The following is an 18962-nucleotide window of genomic DNA, read 5'->3' on the forward strand; positions in this document are numbered from 1 at the left end:
CAGTATTGACCCTTGTGGCACTCCACTGGTCACAGGCCTCCAGTCTGAAAAACAACCCTCCACCAAGACCCTCTGACTTCTACCTTTGAGCCAGTTCTGTATCTAAATGGCTAGTTCTCCCTGTATTCCGTGAGATCTAACCTTGTTAGTCAGTCTCCCATGGGGAACCTTGTCTAATGCCTTACTGAAGTCCATATAGATCACATCTACTGCTCTGCCCTCATCAATCCTCTTTGCTACTTCTTCAAAAAACTCAAGTTTGTGAGACATGATTTCCCACACACAAAGCCAAGTTGACTATCCCGAATCAGTCCTTGCCTTTCCAAATACATGCACATCCTGTCCCTCAGGATTCCCTCCAACAACTTGCCCACCACACTGGAAGGTGAAGAGCAACCGAGACAGAAGGCTTCTATTAACCTGGCCAGGCCGTGTGGAGTGAAGGCCTGATCGTCAATGGGGTGCTGCTTATAGACTGTCCTGAACAAACGGAGCTTGCTGACGATGGGATATAGCAGGAACACCTGTCAGAGACCATGGGAATGAGGCAGGCAGGGGTATGATTGCAGTATTCAGCCAGACATCCAACTGTCATAACTTCACCTCCAGTGACCTAGTTTGGGATGTGTCAGGGGCTGCAGACGGTGTGCTAATTCAGATGGTGATTTATCACTTTGCGGTTCTTCCTGAGGGGGAAGCTGTCATTCTGAAATGCTCGCTCCTCATGTTCAGGCTGAACATGTGCCCAGGCTCCTCGTCGGAGAGGTTCCTCCACTCCCCACTGCCCATGGGATCTTCCTCATCCCTGAGCTGGGGAGGGGGGAATGAGGACCCATAGGCAGGCTCTGCTCCTCACCCCACCCCCAGCCCACCCATCCACCGGAGGAGGGGGTACAGGGTCTGCTGAGTGTCCCCTGTATCCAGGGTGGGGTGGGTCGGGAGGTGGAGGGGGTGTCACAGTGGGGGGCATGAGGAGGGGGTGGGGAGGTGGGTGAGTGTGGCAGTGGTTATCAGGGATGGAGGTTGGGGTGGAAAGGGAGGGTGGAGTGGAGGCGGTGGAGGGAGGTAACACCGTGAGCTGGGGACGTTGACAAAAGGAGTTGTCCCTTTCTCTACCCAGTGATAAACATTGGGTGTTATAAAGAGTGGACTGTCCAGCCACAGCCTCGGCCTGTAATGTCCGTTAGTCAGCAGCCTGCTCTTTCCCGTCTCCGATACTAAATACAAACGCGAGGGCCGGGGGCTCTCTGACAGGGCTAGACCAGAATCCTGGCATCCTCCCAGCACCCCCCTGGGTTGATAAGGTATTCGATAAATCCCCCTGTAACCAAGACGCTTGAGTGATCGTGGGGGAGTGAAGAAGGAGAGGATTACTTTGATAGCTGTGAATGTATGAGAGAGAGCGAACATTACAGGGTGGATTATAGCTAAGTGTGTGAGAGAGAGACAGAGAATCCGTTGATTGTGAGAAACAGACCACATTAAGGCAGCGTGATATAGAGAGAGAGAGAGTGTCAGAGGCCTATCTCTCTGTATTCATTTAATGCAGTAACTTAAACCCAAGTATTCACTGGTTGCATCCACTCTCTCATCCGCCCTCAGCAAAATAGTGTTTAAAACGAAGGATTAAGACCAATAAGCTGTCAGTGTTTATCAGCCAGCACCCAGTGACTCCAGAGAGCTGACTACAAATACTTACACCAAATGTCCCATTCCATGGACTGGGCCACAAACTCTCAACTGCCATCTAAATATAAGTAAGGAAGAGCTGTACCCCAGTGCAACACAGAGGGAGCGCTGTACCCCAGTGATGTACTGAGGGAGCACTGTACCCCAGTGCAATACTGAGGGAGCGCTGTATCCCAGTGTAATACTAAGGGAGCGCTGTACCCCAGTGCAATACTGAGGGAGCACAGTATCCCAGTGCAATGCTGAGGGAGCGCTGTACCCCAGTGCAATACTGAGGGAGCGCTGTACCCCAGTGTGATACTGAGGGAGCACTGTACCCCAGTGTGATACTGAGGGAGCGCTGTACCCCAGTGTGATACTGAGGGAGCACAGTATCCCTGTGCAACACAGAGGGAGCGCTGTACCCCAGTGATGTACTGAGGGAACACTGTACCCCAGTACAACACTGAGGGAGTGCTGCACCCCAGTGCAACGCTGAGGGAGCGCTGTACCCTAGTGACAGACTGAGGGAGCGCTGTACCCCAGTGAATGTACTGAGGGGGTGCTGTACCCCAGTGATGTACTGAGGGAACGCTGTACCCCAGTGCAACACTGAGGGAACGCTGTACCCCAGTGCAACACTGAGGGAACGCTGTACCCAGTGCAATACTGAGGGAGCACTGTACCCCAGTGCAACACTGAGGGAGCGCTGTACCCAGTGCAATACTGAGGGAGCACTATACCCCAGTGTGATACTGAGGGAGCACTGCATGCCAGTGCAACACAGAGGGAGCACTGTACCCCAGTGATGTACTGAGGGAGCGCTGTACCCCAGTGCAACACTGAGGGAACGCTGTACCCCAGTGAAACACTGAGGGAATGCTGTACCACAGTACAACACTGAGGGAGCGCTGTACCCCAGTGCAATACTGAGGCAGCACTGTACCCCAGTGTGATACTGAGGGAGCACTGCATGCCAGTGTAACACAGAGGGAGCGCTGTACCCCAGTGATGTACTGAGGGAGTGCTGTACCCCAGTACAACACTAAGGGAGTGCTGTACCCCAGTACAACACTGAGGGAGTGCTGCACCCCAGTGCAACGCTGAGGGAGCGCTGTACCCTAGTGACAGACTGAGGGAGCGCTGTACCCCAGTGAATGTACTGAGGGAACGCTGTACCCCAGTGATGTAGTGAGGGAACGCTGTACCCCAGTGCAACACTGAGGGAACGCTGTACCCCAGTGCAACACTGAGGGAGTGCTGTACCCAGTGCAACACTGAGGGAGCGCTGTACCCCAGTGCAACACTGAGGGAGTGCTGTACCCAGTGCAACACTGAGGGCACACTGTACTCCAGTGATGTAGTGAGGGAACGCTGTACCCCAGTGCAACACTGAGGGAGCGCTGTACCCCAGTGACAGACTGAGGGTGCACTGTACCCCAGTGCAACACTGAGGGAGCGTTGTACCCCAGTGATGTACTGAGGGAGTACTGTACCACAGTACAACACTGAGGGAGCACTGTACCCCAGTGGTGTACTGAGGGAGCGCTGTACCCCAGTACAACACTGAGGGAGTGCTGCACCCCAGTGCAACGCTGAGGGAGCGCTGTACCCTAGTGACAGACTGAGGGAGCGCTGTACCCCAGTGAATGTACTGAGGGGGTGCTGTACCCCAGTGATGTAGTGAGGGAGCGCTGTACCCCAGTGCAACACTGAGGGAACACTGTACCCCAGTGCAACACTGAGGGAGTGCTGTACCCAGTGCAACACTGAGGGAATGCTGTACCCAGTGCAACACTGAGGGAGCGCTGTACCCTAGTGACAGACTGAGGGAGCGCTGTACCCCAGTGAATGTACTGAGGGGGTGCTGTACCCCAGTGATGTAGTGAGGGAGCGCTGTACCCCAGTGCAACACTGAGGGAACACTGTACCCCAGTGCAACACTGAGGGAGTGCTGTACCCAGTGCAACACTGAGGGAATGCTGTACCCCAGTGATGTAGTGAGGGAACTCTGTACCCCAGTGCAACACAGAGGGAGCGCTGTACCTCAGTGATATACTGAGTGAGCACTGTACTGAAGGAGGGATTACTGAGGGAGCACTTTACTGAGGGAGGACTGTCCTGAGGGAGGGATGTACTGAGGGAGGGATTTACTGAGGTAGGACTGTACTGAGGGAGGGATATACTGAGGGAGGGTTGTACTGGGGGGGCTGTACTGAGGGAGGGCTGTACTGAGGGAGGGATATACTGAGGGAGGGATGTACTGAGGGAGGGATATACTGAGGGAGGGATGTACTGAGGTAGGACTGTACTGAGGGAGGGATATACTGAGGGAGGGATGTACTGAGGGAGGGCTGTACTGAGGGAGGGATATACTGAGGGAGGGATATACTGAGGGAGGGATGTACTGAGGGAGGGCTGTACTGAGGGAGGGCTGTACTGAGGGAGGGATGTACTGAGGGAGGGATGTACTGAGGGAGGGCTGTACTGAGGGAGGGATATACTGAGGGAGGGATGTACTGAGGGAGGGCTGTACTGAGGTAGGACTGTACTGAGGGAGGGATATACTGAGGGAGGGATGTACTGAGGGAGGGCTGTACTGAGGGAGGGCTGTACTGAGGGAGGGATATACTGAGGGAGGGATGTACTGAGGGAGGGATATACTGAGGGAGGGATGTACTGAGGTAGGACTGTACTGAGGGAGGGATATACTGAGGGAGGGATGTACTGAGGGAGGGATGTACTGAGGGAGGGCTGTACTGAGGTAGGACTGTACTGAGGGAGGGATATACTGAGGGAGGGATGTACTGAGGGAGGGCTGTACTGAGGGAGGGATATACTGAGGGAGGGATATACTGAGGGAGGGCTGTACTGAGGGAGGGCTGTACTGAGGGAGGGCTGTACTGAGGGAGGGATGTACTGAGAGAGGGATATACTGAGGGAGGGATGTACTGAGGGAGGGATATACTGAGGGAGGGATGTACTGGGGGAGGGATGTACTGGGGGAGGGATGTACTGGGGGAGGGATGTACTGAGGGAGGGATGTACTGAGGTAGAGCTTTGCTGTTTGTGGAAAGTTCTGTAGATGCAGGGTTAAAGAAATGTGCGGACAAAATCCTTCTTTTATTGTCTCGAGGGATTTGGGTGGGCCCTGTTGGCTTGGCCATTGTTTATTGCCACGTCCTTAATGCTAAGGGACCAGTTTGGTTCACCGCATCGCTGTGGGTCTGGTGTCCCATGTAGGCCAGACCAGGTGAGGATGGCAGGTTTCCTTCCCCCAGAGACTTTAGTGAATCAGCTGGGGTTTTCCTGAACAATCGATATTTGTTGCACAGTCAGCCTGAAACTAGGTTGTAATTGCAGTTGCATTTGTCATTGACCTTGAATTTTATCACCTGCTGTGGTGGGAATTATACCCATGTTCCTCATTAACTGGGCATCTGGGCATTAGCACACCTTCCCCAGCTCCCTCAACAACAACATAATCATGACTCAATGGTCCATTTTCACTTGGCCAATAATTATTACTCGATCATCGCCAAAACAAACTATTTGGCCCGTAACATATTTCTTCTGCCCATGGGAGCTTGCTTTACGTATATTGGCTGCCAATTTTACTGGAAAAGTGCAGCAGGTCAGGCAGCATCCAAGGAGCAGGAGAATCGACGTTTCGGGCATGAGCCCTTCTTGAGGAATTCCTGAAGAAGGGCTCATGCCCGAAACGTCGATTCTCCTGTTCCTTGGATGCTGCCTGACCTGCTGCACTTTTCCAGCAACACATTTTCAGCTCTGATCTCCAGTATCTGCAGTCCTCACTTTCTCCTGCCAATTTTACTGCCATTGCAAGAGTAACTACAGATCAAAATAAAGTATTTCATTGTTTGTAAAGTTCCTTAGAGGTTTTAGATTAGGTTGGATCCCCTACAGTGTGGAAACAGGCCCTTCAGCCCCACCGACGAGTAACCCACCCAGACCCATTTCTCTCTGACTAATGCACCTAACATTATGAGCAATTCAGCATGGCCAATCTACATGACCTGCACATCTTTAGACTGTAGGAGGAAGCCAGGGCACTTGGAGGAAACCCACTCAGACACAGGGAGAACACGCAAACACCACACAGACCGTCACCCAAAGCTGGTGTCGAACATGAGACCCTAGTGCTATGAGGCAGCAGTCCTAACCACTGAGCCACCGTGCTGGTATACAGGTCTTGATAGATTGCCTTTATTGGTCAGAGTATTGAGTACAGGAGTTGGGAGGTCATGTTGCAGCTGTACAGGACATCGGTTAGGCCACTGTTGGAATATTGCATGCAATTCTGGTCTCCTTCCTATCGGAAAGATGTTGTGAAACTTGAAAGGGTTCAGAAAAGATTTACAAGGATGTTGCCAGGGTAGGAGGATTTGAGCTCTAGAGAGAGGTTGAACAGGCTGGGACTATTTTCCCTGGAGGGTGGAGGCTGAGGGGTTATAGAGGTTTATAAAATTATGAGGGGCATGGATAGGATAAATAATAAAAGTATTTTCCCTGGAGCGAGGGAGTCCAGAATTAGAGGGCATGGAATTAAGGTGAGAGAGGAAAGGTTCAAAAGGGATCTAAGGGGGAAAATTTTCACTCAGAGGATGGTACGTGTATGGAATGAGCTGCCAGAGGAAGTGGTGGAGGCTGGTACGATTACAGCATTTAAAAGGCATCTGGATGGGTATATGAATAGGAAGGGTTTGGAGGAATATGGGCCGAATGCTGACAAATGGGACTGGATTAATGTGGTCGGCATGGACGAGTTGGGTCTGTTTCCGTGCTGTACATCTCTATGATTCTGTGACTCTCTGATTAGACAAATACAAATGCTTTGCTGCTGATTTGACCACTGCTGTCCCAGCAGGAGGCGATGTTGAGGTACAGAGAAGAGGCAGCTCACTCAGAGGGAATCTCAGCCGCTGCTGCACTCCAGTACCCTCTGGTGGTTATCATCAGATCAGTGCACAGCACTGGGAGACCAGGCTCATGTTATGGGAAACAATGATATTTGAAAAGAGGCAACAGCATTGTTGATTCGCTTACCCGAACACCCCTGAGCTAGTGATTTCTGCTCCACTTCCCTCAACAAGACAGAATAACTGCTGTCTTACCCCACATCCGTGTTTATGTACTTGTTTATGGCTTGTGCACCACTAAGGACTGTACCACACGCTCACAGCAATTGCTTTTTATATAGAAAATAGGTTCAGGCCATTCAGCCCTTGAAGCTTGTTAAACCATTCATTCTGATCACGGCTGACCATCCAATTGATCGGTCTCTTCCTGCTTTCCTCCATATCCTTTGATCCCTTTAGCCCCAAGTGCTATATCTACCTCTTTTTTTGAAACCACACAATGGTTTGGCCTTGACTGCTTTCTGTGGTGGTTTTGTATGGATGTGTTAAGAAGGGACTTGAACCAAGGCCTCCTCAGCCCAAGGTAGGAACACTACCACTGCATCACAAGCGCCAATCCCGACAGCATTTGTTTCCTGATCAGTCTTGTCCTGGGAATTGGGTGGAGAGGAATCCAGGTGAGGTCACCGTGGCTCCATCATCAGCCCGGCCTGTCCCGATTCACCATGTGAGCTCCTAATGGCCTCAGTCACTGTCCTGTTACCCCCCTCACTGTAACGTCCTCCGGCAGTACTGTGTTCCATCGACCTCCTCCTCTTCCCCTGCTGCTCCATTGGAGGGGGCCATACCTGCAGCTGCCTTGGCTCTCGGCTCTGGGATTTAAACCCCTTTCCGCTGAATCCCTCTGCTTCTCTCTCTCTCTCTCTCTCTCTCTCTCTCTCTCTCTCTCGGTCCTCTTTTAAGATGCTCCTTGAACCCTGACTCTTTGGTCCCCTTGGCCGAGTATCTCATTGCAGCTCACTTTCACGTTCTCCTGGAACTTCCTGGAAGGTTTGTAAGTCAGTCCGAGGCACTGAATCTGTGCGGGGTGGTATAGGAGGCTGAGAAGGTAAAGCCATTGCTTTGATTGGATTTTAATTCCTCATTGGTTACAGTCATTTTTCAGCCAAGTTCATTTTTATTAATAGTCACATCTCGAGAATCTGCATTTGTATGTATTTTCTCCCTGCTGCTCTTAAATTACTTGTTGGCAACATCTGAAGCGCTTGAAGGTGGTGGGAGTTGTGGAAAAGGTTTAGTCGGTGGTTCCTGACTCCTCAAGCTTTGCCCACTTCCTGATCCAGTGTCTCTGCATCTCACTGACTGATCACCTTCCAGTGACACTTCCTCATCCATCCAAATCCTTCTTCTCACATTCCTTTCAATTCCAGAAACCCCAACAGCACAGCTTCTGATGACTTTCTTTTTAATGCAGCATTAATCACAGAAGGAAGCAGGGAGCGTGAATCATAGAATAACAATAGGAGGCCATTTGGCCCACTGCGTCTCTGCTGGCTCTTTGAAGCAGTGGACAGCTTGTACAGCATAACATTGGATAGATTTGACAGGAGTGTGTTTTTGACAAAAGCATTGTGACCGAGGGTCCCGTCACAGGAGGTTCATGTTCAGGCTGTTATTTGTGTGATGTTGAGAGAGATCGGGTTGTTGGAGCTTTGTTGTCTTTGCCCCTGAAGGATCTACCGGGCTTTCCCAATGAACTAGAGCCATCGCAATGGGAAAGACATGAGCTCTCTCTCTCACTCTCTCTGTGTCTCCTCTCATGATCCTTCATTCAAGCACTTTGTCAAACATCCCTCTTTGATCCATAAGACCATAAGACATAGGAGTGGAAGTAAGGCCATTCGGCCCATCAAGTCCACTCTGCCATTCAATCATGGCTGACGGGCATTTCAACTCCACTTACCCGCATTCTCCCCGTAGGCCTTAATTCCTCGTGACATCAAGAATCTATCAATCTCTGCCTTGAAGACATTTAGCGTCCCGGCCTCCACTGCACTCTGCGGCAATGAATTCCACAGGCCCACCACTCTCTGGCTGAAGACATGTCTCCGCGTTTCTGTTCTGAATTGACCCCCTCTAATTCTAAGGCTGTGTCCACGGGTCCTAGTCTCCTCACCTAACGGAGACAATTTCCTAGCGTCCACCCTTTCCAAGCCATGTATTATCTTGTAAGTTTCTATTAAGTCTCCCCTTAATCTTCTAAACTCCAATGAATACAATCCCAGGATCCTCAGCTGTTCCTCGTATGTTAGACCTACCATTCCAGGGATCATCCGTGTGAATCTCCGCTGGACCCGTTCCAGTGCCAGTATGTCCTTCCTGAGATGTGGGAACAAAAACTGGACACAGTACTCCAAATCGGGCCTAACCAGAGCTTTATAAAGTCTCAGTAGCACAACGGTGCTTTTATATTCCAACCCTCTTGAGATCAATCTTATTGTCGTAGATTCGTACAGCACGGACACAGACTCTTGGCCCAACCACTCCATGTCAACCACAATCCCAAACTAAAGTAGTCCCACCTGCCTGCTCCTGGCCAATATCCTTCCAAACCTTTCCTATTCATGTCCTTATCCAAATGTCTTTGAAATGTTGTAACTGTACCCACATCCACCACTTCCTCAGGAAGTTCATGCCACACATGAACCACCTTCTGTGTAAAACATTCGCCCCCTCATGTCTATTTAAATCTTTCACATCTCATCTTAAAACTGTGCCCCCTGGTCTTGAAATACCCCATCTGAGGGAAAAGACAGCCACATTAACTCTATCTATACCCCTCATTATTTTTATAAGCTTCTAAAGGGCCTCCTCTCAACCTCCTATGCTCCAATGAAAAAAGTTCCAACCTACCCAGCCTTTCTTCATAACTTAAACCTTCCAAACCTTGCAACATTTCTTCTGAAGCCTCCCCAGTTTAATAATACCTTTCTTATAACTGGACTACCAGAACTAGGCACAGTATTCCAGAAAATGCCTCATCAATGTCCTGTACTACCTCGACATGACTTCCCAACTTGTATACTCAAAGAACTGAGAAATGAGAGCAAGTATGCCAAATTCCTTTGTAACCAGCCTGTCTGTGTATGATGTGAACTTCAAAGGATACCTGAGCCCCTAGGTCCCTGTTGGTCTACAACATGACCCAAGGCCCTCCCACTCATTATATAAGCCCAATCCCTTTTTGTTACCAAAATACAAAACCCCACACTTATCCCGATTGATCTCCATCTGCCATTTTTCAGCCCATTGACCTATTTAATCTTAGAAAACCTCCTTTACTGTCTACTCTCTCATCAATTATGGTATCATCTGGTCTCGCCACTGCTTATGAAATTGAGGTATCATGTTTTGCTTCAAAACAAGGAAACGTAGAAAATAGGTGCAGGAGGAGGCCATTCAGCCCCTCAAGCCTATTCCCCATTCAGTCTGCTTCTGGCTGATCCTCCAAGTCAGTCCCCTATTCCCGCTTTCTCCCCATACCTTTTGATCCCATTAACCCTAAGAACTAATTCTATCTCCTTTTTGAAAACATTGTTTCTCCCTCAACCACTTCGTGTGGCGGAGAATTCCCCAGGCTCCCCACTCTCTGGGTGAAGACATTTCTCCACATCTCAGTAACGTCCCAGACGTGAAGGCAGAAATGCCGATGTCCCACACTAACCCTGGCTATTGGCTATCATACGGAGAATGATGGAATTCTGACCATGGAGAAGAGAAAGGATCCAGACGTTAATTTAAAAAACACACTGACCTCTTTTTCAAATTTAAAAATCACACAAAGCCAGCAGCACTCCAAAAGCTGGTGCTCCCAAGTTAACCTGTTGGACTATAACCTGGTGTTATGTGATTTTTAACCTTGTCCAGCCCAGTCCAACACCGACATCTCCACATCATGGCATTTTTCCAAAGGTATCATCAGATCTTTTGGAGCTGACTACTCCAGGGAGAGTTTAGCCAGTGTTGTTGTGTAAATGATTCTGTTTAATTTATCGTCACACCAGAACAATACTGAGGGAATTAATTCATTGACAACTGGCTTTTTCTTTTGACACCGTTGGTAGATTTGCCCCATGGCAACACGGTGACAGGGATTAAAAAAACACACGGATACAAACAAAACCCAAAGCAAGGCCTAATCTTGTTGAGTGGTACAGCTTTGTTAACAGAATAAGTGACATGTTTCATCTAAATCAGACTTTACTTGTGTAAACAAAGAAAAGCTTTAATGGTAATTGGAGAAGGTGAGGATTGTGTTTTCATGTGTAGCTAAATGTCCATTAATTGGTGTCACGTCCTTTAAAAATCTCCTGGATTACACTGACCTTCACAAAGGGGTTGGGCACCGCAGTTACCTGGAATTCTATCTCTCTCAGTCCTCCCCTGGACCTGGACTCTCACTGGGAGGCTGATTTGAAAATAAGTATGTAAATTGCTGGAGAAACTCAGTACATCTGGCAGCATCTGTGGAGAGAGAAACAAAGAGGTGACATTTTGAGTCTGGTATAACTTCTGTTCCACAGATGCTGCCAGACTTAGACAGAATCTCCAGTACTATCCATTTTTTTTATTTCAGTTTTTTCCAGCATCCACAGTATTTTGATTGATTTATTGTCCCGTGTACCAAAGTACAGTGAAAAGCTTGGTTTATGAGCAGTACAGGCAGATCATGGTAAGCAAGGATATACTGATCAGAAAGATTTAGACAGAGGTATTTGTGTGCTAGGGAGGAGCATTGTTAGCAAGATCAGCAGGATTTGAGGCAAGAGAGTCCATTCAACAATCTATTAATGGCTAGGGGGAAGCTGTCCCTGAACCTGCTGGGGCATGTGTTCAGGCTTTGAGGAAGAATTTGTGGGAGAGCATCACTGGGCTGGGAGGGGTCTCTGATGATGATGCCAGCCTTTCCACAGCAATGAGACATGAAAATGGAGTCCATGGATGGGAGGTTGGCTTCTGTGATGGTCTGGGCTCTGCACACAAGCTTCTGTAGTCTCTTACAATCCTGGGCAAAGCAGTTACCATCCCAGGCTGTTATACACCGGATAGTGTGCTCTCAATGGTGTATCTCTAGAGGTTAGTGAGGGTCCTTCTGGACATGCTGAATTTCCTGAACCACCCGAGGGAGAAGAGGTGTTGTCATGCGGCCTGGACCAGAGCATCTACATTAGAAACCCAGAACAGGTTTTGGTTAGCGTCACTCCGAGGAACTTGATGATTTTGGTTTGACTGGTTTGAAGATCAGTCGGTGCTCAGGCGTATCACACACTGAGGGTAAGATACAGATCCCCCACAGGCCAGCAGGGACAGTGCTACAGGCGACTGTGTAACTGTACTCCAGCCTCCAAGGAGGCAGCTCAGTACCATCTTCTCAAGGGCTGGTGGGAATGGGCAAGACATGCTGGTCCAAACAGCAGCACCCACATCCCGAGAGAGAATGACAGAGAACAGTACAAGGGTCATGGAAACGACAATGCATGTACATAAAATGGCATGAACGCTGGCTAGTTGGGAATAACATCCCATCTAAATAACATGGAGACTGGACTCTGTGAGAGGATGGAATCAGGATGTATGGTCTCTCACACCCTGAAACCTTGTGTATTAATTCAGGGTTACATCGACCACTACCCCCTGTCTCTCTGGCTGCTGCCCAGGGTTGCTCTGGGTTGATTGGCACTGAAGTTGGCAGACTAAGAATCCATCCTGGTGATTTCTGCCTGTGCTGTTCAGCTCCTCAGCAGCTACAGCACCAACCGGACTGGCTCCACTGATACCCATCAGGCCCTTTAATGGAAAAAAATCATTGCCTTTAGAGTAATAACGCTGAGTCAGAAACCCAGCAGTATTGGAGCTTCCATTCACTTCCAGCATCGTACAGGTTCTGCGCTGTTGCAGGTAACACTGCCAATGAGGAAAACTGCCCAGGTATGTCCTGTAGACAAAAAGCAGGACAAATCCAACCTGGCCAATTATCGGCCAGTCAGTCTTCACTCAATCATCAGGAAAGTGATGGAAGGGGTCACCAACAGCGTTATCAAGCAGCACCTGCTCAGCAATCACCTGCTCACTGACGCCCCGTTTGGGTTCTGCCAGGGCCACTCAGCTCCTGACCTCAATACAACCTTGGTTCAACCAGGGAAGAACGGGCTGAATTTCAGAGGGGAGGCAAGGCTGGTTTGACAGAGTGTGGCGTCAGTGAGTCCTAGTGAAACTGGAATCAATGGTTATGGTGGGGATTGGGGGCAAACTCTCAGCTGGTTGGCATGATACCCCTCACATTGGACTATGGTTGTGCTTGTTGGAGGTCAGTCATCTCAGCTCCAGGACACCGCTGCAGGAGACCCTCGGGGTAGTGTCCTAGGCACAACCATCTTCCGCTGCTTCATCAATGACCTTCCCTGCATCATAAGGTCAAAAATGGGGATGTTCACTGCACAATATTCAGAACCATTCGTGACTCCTCAGATACTGAAGCAGTCCATGTTCAAATGTAACAAGGTTTGAACAATATCCAGGCTTGGGCTGACAAGTGGCAAGTAACATTCACAGCACACAAATGCCAGGCAATTAGCATCACTAACCAGCAAGAAACTGATCATTGCATCCTGACATTCAATGGTGTTACCATCACTGAGTCCCCCACTATCAACATCCTGGGGGTTACCATTGACCAGAAACTCAACTGGATTCACCACATAAACACAGTGGCGACAAGAGCAGGTCAGAGGGTGGGAATTCTGTACTGAGTAACTCACCTCCTAATTCCTCAAAGCTTGTCCACCAGATAGAAGGCACAGGACAGGAGTGTAATTTTTTAACATATTGCCTCATGGGATGTGGGTGTCGCTGGGTGGCCAGCGTTTTTGCCTCTCTCTGGGGATCTTGGAGGTGATTACATTCCCAAATACTCACTGCCCTTGTCCTTCTAGACAGAAATGGTCACTGGTATGGAAGGTGTTATCTAAGGATCTTTGGTGAATTCCTGCAGTATATTTTGTAAATAGTATGCATTGCTGTTTCTGAGCATTGGTGTTGGACGGAGTGGTTGGTTGGGAATGTGATGCCAATCAAGTTGGTTGCTTCATCCTGGATGGTGTCAAGCTTCTTGAGTGTTGTTGGAGCTGCACTGATCCAATGAAGTGGGGAGTATTCCATCATACTCTTGACTTGTGTCTTGTAGGTAAAGCACAGGCTTTGGGAAGTCAGGAGGTGAGGTCTTTGCTGCAGTATTCCTAGCCTCTGACCTGCTCTTGTAGCCACTGTGCTTGAATGGTCAGTCCAGTTGAGTTTCTGGTCAATGGTAACCTCCAGGATGTTGATATTGGGAGGTTCAGTGATGGTAACACCATTGACTGTGAAGGGGCAGTGATTGAATTGTTTGTTATTGGTGATGCTCATAGCCTTGCATTTGTATGGCTTGAACGATGGGTTGATGGCAGATCGACTTGGAAAAGGAATGGACCATTTAGAATTCGGTTGAAGAGGAGCTTCTTTACTTAGAGAACAGTGAATCTTTGGAATTCTCTCCCCCAGAGTGTAGTGAGGCTCAGTCATTGGGTAGGGATGACTAGATTCCTACATATTAAAGATATGATGGGATATGATGGGAGACTTACCCACAGCGCAATGCCTGATGATGATGAAGGCACTGGGTTAGACAACAAACCTGGTTTCTGATCGATACGGGAGGGATTTGGAATCGTGAACTGTCTGTTTGTAAATGAAGGTCTCAGGGACTAGTCCCCACATAGATCTTGTTGTGACCAGGAGTTCTGTTGTGTGATAGTTTGAGATGGGAAGTAGGGCGATGTGTGAATTTGACTTTGAATTTCACACTTTGCTGAAGACCAGAGTGACCACCTCTAACTTAGACTGACCAAACCCAGAGTGACCACTGTCCCAGAGTGACCAAACCCAGACTGACCACCTGAACCTGAGGTTAGCCGATTGTGATTGAATTGATTAACTGGTTCCGAACTAACCAGATTACTTTGCAGTTTGTGGAGAGCCACAGACATTGCAGAGAGACCTTACTGAGACCCTGGACTTACTCAGTGACGGACATAACATCTTCATCTCAGTAAATGAGGAGGTCATCACTTGGCTCTGAGAATTTGTGTCCACTAAATAAATACTGCTAAATAACTTACTTTTATGTCAAATTATTTTCTGGAAGTGATATTTTTATTTAATTGATGCTCTTGGTTTGTTGCCATGGAGCTTTAGGCTAACTCTGTAAAATCAGCTCTTTGATCCTTGATCTCTAGTCAATACATCAGGTTCACATTCGCAAGCTAGTGTCGTTTGGGTACTGAGTGAGTCAGGTCACTGAGAGACCAATTGCAATCTCCTGAATTGGACGCCACGTTGGTTGTTTGGTTTGATGAGAGGGCATTGTCACTGTTGGCCCTCTCCCTCTCACTGGAACGCTGAGATTGCTGTCTCCGTGGAGAGATAGTGGCTCCTCCTGACAATGTGTGTGGTGTGAATATGCAGCGAGGAGGAGACCTTACTGAAGTTGTGATTAGGAGAAAGGGTCAGTGAGGAAAACCCAGAAGAATTGTGAAGAATTCTGTCTTATTTTTTCCTCCTTCTATTCCTAGGACCCAAGGAGCAAACACAAATTTAAAATCCACACGTATGGAAGTCCAACATTCTGTGACCACTGTGGCTCACTGCTGTACGGCCTCATTCACCAAGGGATGAAATGTGACAGTGAGTATTTTTACTCCAGTCTTTCCATAACAACTTAAAGAGAAGATAAAAGCACGCAGACTTTACTTAATGGGATTTTAATGGACTTTCGAATAAATCACAGCAAACAGACCACTTATAACCTGAACTGAAAGCACAGAAAAGACCATTCAGTCCATTAGCCCCTGTCGATGTTTATATTCCACCAAACATTCCTCCCATTTCTCTTTACCCAAACACCACCAAACATTTCGCCGTTCAGCAAATACTTCTGTTCATCCAGTTCTTCAGATGGTTTCCTCCATTTGTCTGAAATCTGGACAAATCAGTCCCTCGCTCCACTGTTTAACAGCTCAGATTCAATTCCAAACATAGACCAAGTTTAGAAAGATGGAAGGCCTTGCTGTGCTGGTGAGTGTGTATAATCATTCACATCACAGTACGTTAATGTTAAATACTGTCATGACAGTTTATTCCAAATGAATACAATTGTTAACTAATGTTGGACATGATGGAAAGTGTTGTTTTATCATAGACAGCGATTTAATCTGAGATTCAGGTCTACACTGAGGTCTCTTGCTGCATATTTTTATAAAACTGTGTATTTCACACTTTCCTACTCACATGCCCACACTCTCTTACGCACACTGTCTGACACACACACTGTCTCTCACACACACTCTCTCATAAACACTGTCTCTCACACACACACTGACTCTGTCTCTCACACACACACTGACTCTGTCTCTCACACGCACACACACTTTCCCATACACACACACACACTCCCACACTCTTTCTCACACACACACATATATGCTGTCTCTCATTCTCTCTCTCTCTCTCTCTCTCTGTCTCGCTCTGTCTCACACACTTGCCAGCAAACGGCAGTGTTTCATGGTGGTTATTTGAATGTTAGAGGTCAGGACCTCAATTGAAGATTGCCGTGTTCCTTCGATAATTTATATTTTTGCAATATGAAGATAAATGTCCACATAACAAAACATTACGTACATTAGGACCTAAAAAGCCTGCAAGTCTCACAAACATTTGGGCCATCAGTCCTGATATCTCTTTATGTGGGTTAGTGTCGTGTTTTGTTTTGCAATGCTACTGTGAGACATTTCAAAATGTTTCATTATGGTCCAGAAGTTGTTTAATTGTTTAATTCATTTAATTTAATTTTAATTTTAAATTAAAAGAATTGAGGTGAAATTAGCTGCTGTTGGGTTTTGAAGACCCAGTTCTCCAACCTGTCTCCCTCGTCCTGTCGCCCTTGGTGTGAAAATCTCAGGATATGAAGTACAGTGATGGGCTCAACTTGTGTGTCACGCAATTTGAGGTTCACCTTACTGCACCACCTTTATATACACATGTATTTATAAAGTGGAGGGAAAGTCACCATAGTCTCACAAGACCAGAGGGGCTGCACTCTCATTAGAGAGAGAGAGATACTGGTGGTGGTTTAACCTGAGTGACACTGTGATTAAAATGAGGGAAGAGATTGAGAAGGAGTGTCATTCATGGGGACCTCAGTCAGTGCAGGAATCAAGCCCATGATGTGAGTGTTACTCTGTGTCACAGACCAGGTGACCCACAAACTGAGCTAAACCAAAAAGAAGTTGAAGTTCTAAATTGGAGAAAGGCCAATTTTGACGGTATTAGGAAAGAACTTTCAAAAGCTAATTGGGTGCAGCTGTTTACAGGTAAAGGGACGGCTGGAAAATGGGAAGCCTTCAGAAATGAGATAGCGAGAGTCCAGAGAAAGTATATTCCTGTCAGGGTGAAAGGAAAAGCTGTTGGTATAGGGAATGCTGGATGACTAAAGAAATTGAGCATTTGGTTAAGAAAAAGAAGGAAGCATATGTCAGGTATAGACAGGATAGATCAAGTGAATCCTTAGAAGAGTATGAAGACAGGAGGAGTATACTTAAGAGGGAAATCAGGAGGGCAACAAGGGGACATGAGATAGCTTTGGCAAATAGGGTTAAGGAGAATCCAAAGGGTTTTGACAAATACATTAAGGACAAAAGGGTAATGAGGGAGAGAAAATGGCCCTTTAAAGGTCAGCAAGGTAGCCATTATGTTAAGCTGTAGGAGATGCAGGAGATACTAACTGAGTATTTTGCATGAGTGGTTACTGTGGAAAAGGACATGGAAGATACAGAGTGTAGAGAAATAGATGGTGACATCTTGAAAAATGTCCATATTACAGAGGAGGAAGAGCTGGATGTCTTGAAACGCATAAAAGTGGGTAAATCCCCAGGACCTGATCAGGTGTACCCTAGAACTCTGTGGGAAGCTAGGGAAGTGATTGCTGGGCCTCTTACTGAGATATTTGTATCATCGATAGTCACAGGTGATGTGCCGGAAGACTGGAGGTTGGCTAACGTAGTGCCTCTGTTTAAGAAGGGTGGTAAGGACAAGCCAGGGAACTATAGAACAGTGAGCCTGACGTTGGTGATGGGCAAGTTGTTGGAGGGAATTCTGAGGGACAGGATGTACATGTATTTGGAAAGGTAAGAACTGATTAGGGATAGTCAACATGGCTTTGTGTGTGGGAAATCATGATTGATTGAGTTTTTTGAAGAAGTAACAAAGAGGATTGATGAGGGCAGAGCACTGGACATGATCTATCTGGACTTCAGTAAGGTGTTCGACAAGGTTCCCCATGGGAGACTGGTGAGCAATGTTAGATCTCATGGAATACAGGGAGAATAGCCATTTAGATACAAAACTGGCTCAAAGATAGAAGACAGAGGGTGATGGTGGAGGGTTGCTTTTCAGACTGGAGGCCTGTGACCAGTGGAGTACCACAAGGATCAGTGCTGGGTCCATTACTTTTCATCATTTATACAAATGATTTGCATGTGAGTATAAAAGGTACAGTTAGTAAGTTTGCAGATGACTCCAAAATTGGAGGTGTAGTGGACAGCGAAGGAGGTTACCTCAGATTACAACAAGATCTGGACCAGATGGGCCAATGGGCTGAGAAGTGACAGATTGAGTTTAATTTATCTAAATGCAAGGTGCTGCATTTTGGAAAAGCAAATCAGAACAGGACTTATACACTTAAAGGTAAGGTCCTGGGGAGTGTTGCTGAACAAAGAGACCTTGGAGTGCAGGTTCATAGCTCCTTGAAAGTAGAGTTGCAGGTAGATAGGATAGTGAAGAAGGCATTTGGTATGCTTTCCTTTATTGGTCAGAGTATTGAGTACAGGAGTTGGGAGGTCATGTTGTGGCTGTACAGGACATTGGTTAATGTATTCTTCCAATAGGAAGGATGTTGTGAAACTTGAAAAGGTTCAGAAAAGATTTACAAGGATGTTGCCAGGGTTGGAGGATTTGAGCTATAGGGAGAGAGTGAACAGGCTGGGGCTGTTTTCCTTGCAGCATCGGATGCTATGGGGTGACCTTGTAGAGGTTTATAAAATCATGAGTGGCATGGATAGGATAAATAGACAAATTCTTTTCCCTGTGGATGGGGGAGTCCTGAACTAGAGGGCATAGGTTTAGGGTGAGAGGGGAAAGATATGAAAGAGACCTAAGGGGCAACTTTTTTCACGCAGAGGGTGGTATGTGTATGGAATGAGCTGCCTGAGGATGTGGTGGAGGCTGGTACAATTGCAACATTTAAAAGGCATCTGGATGGGTATA

At 47.5% G+C, this 18962-nt stretch overlaps 1 protein-coding gene across 2 annotated transcripts in view; it reads left to right on the forward strand.

Annotated features, from left to right (window-relative positions):
• LOC132827915 (protein kinase C alpha type) overlaps window positions 1-18962 on the forward strand; it is a 404683-nt gene that overhangs the window by 216614 nt on the left and 169107 nt on the right. For both annotated transcript variants that reach the window (XM_060844727.1, XM_060844728.1), the window contains exon 4: window positions 15215-15326. In XM_060844727.1, the coding sequence (XP_060700710.1) occupies window positions 15215-15326 (112 nt within the window). The remainder of the gene's footprint in view (window positions 1-15214; window positions 15327-18962) is intronic.

The sequence above is a fragment of the Hemiscyllium ocellatum genome, chromosome 25, assembly GCF_020745735.1.
Source record: "Hemiscyllium ocellatum isolate sHemOce1 chromosome 25, sHemOce1.pat.X.cur, whole genome shotgun sequence".
Taxonomy (NCBI): Eukaryota; Metazoa; Chordata; class Chondrichthyes; order Orectolobiformes; family Hemiscylliidae; genus Hemiscyllium; species Hemiscyllium ocellatum.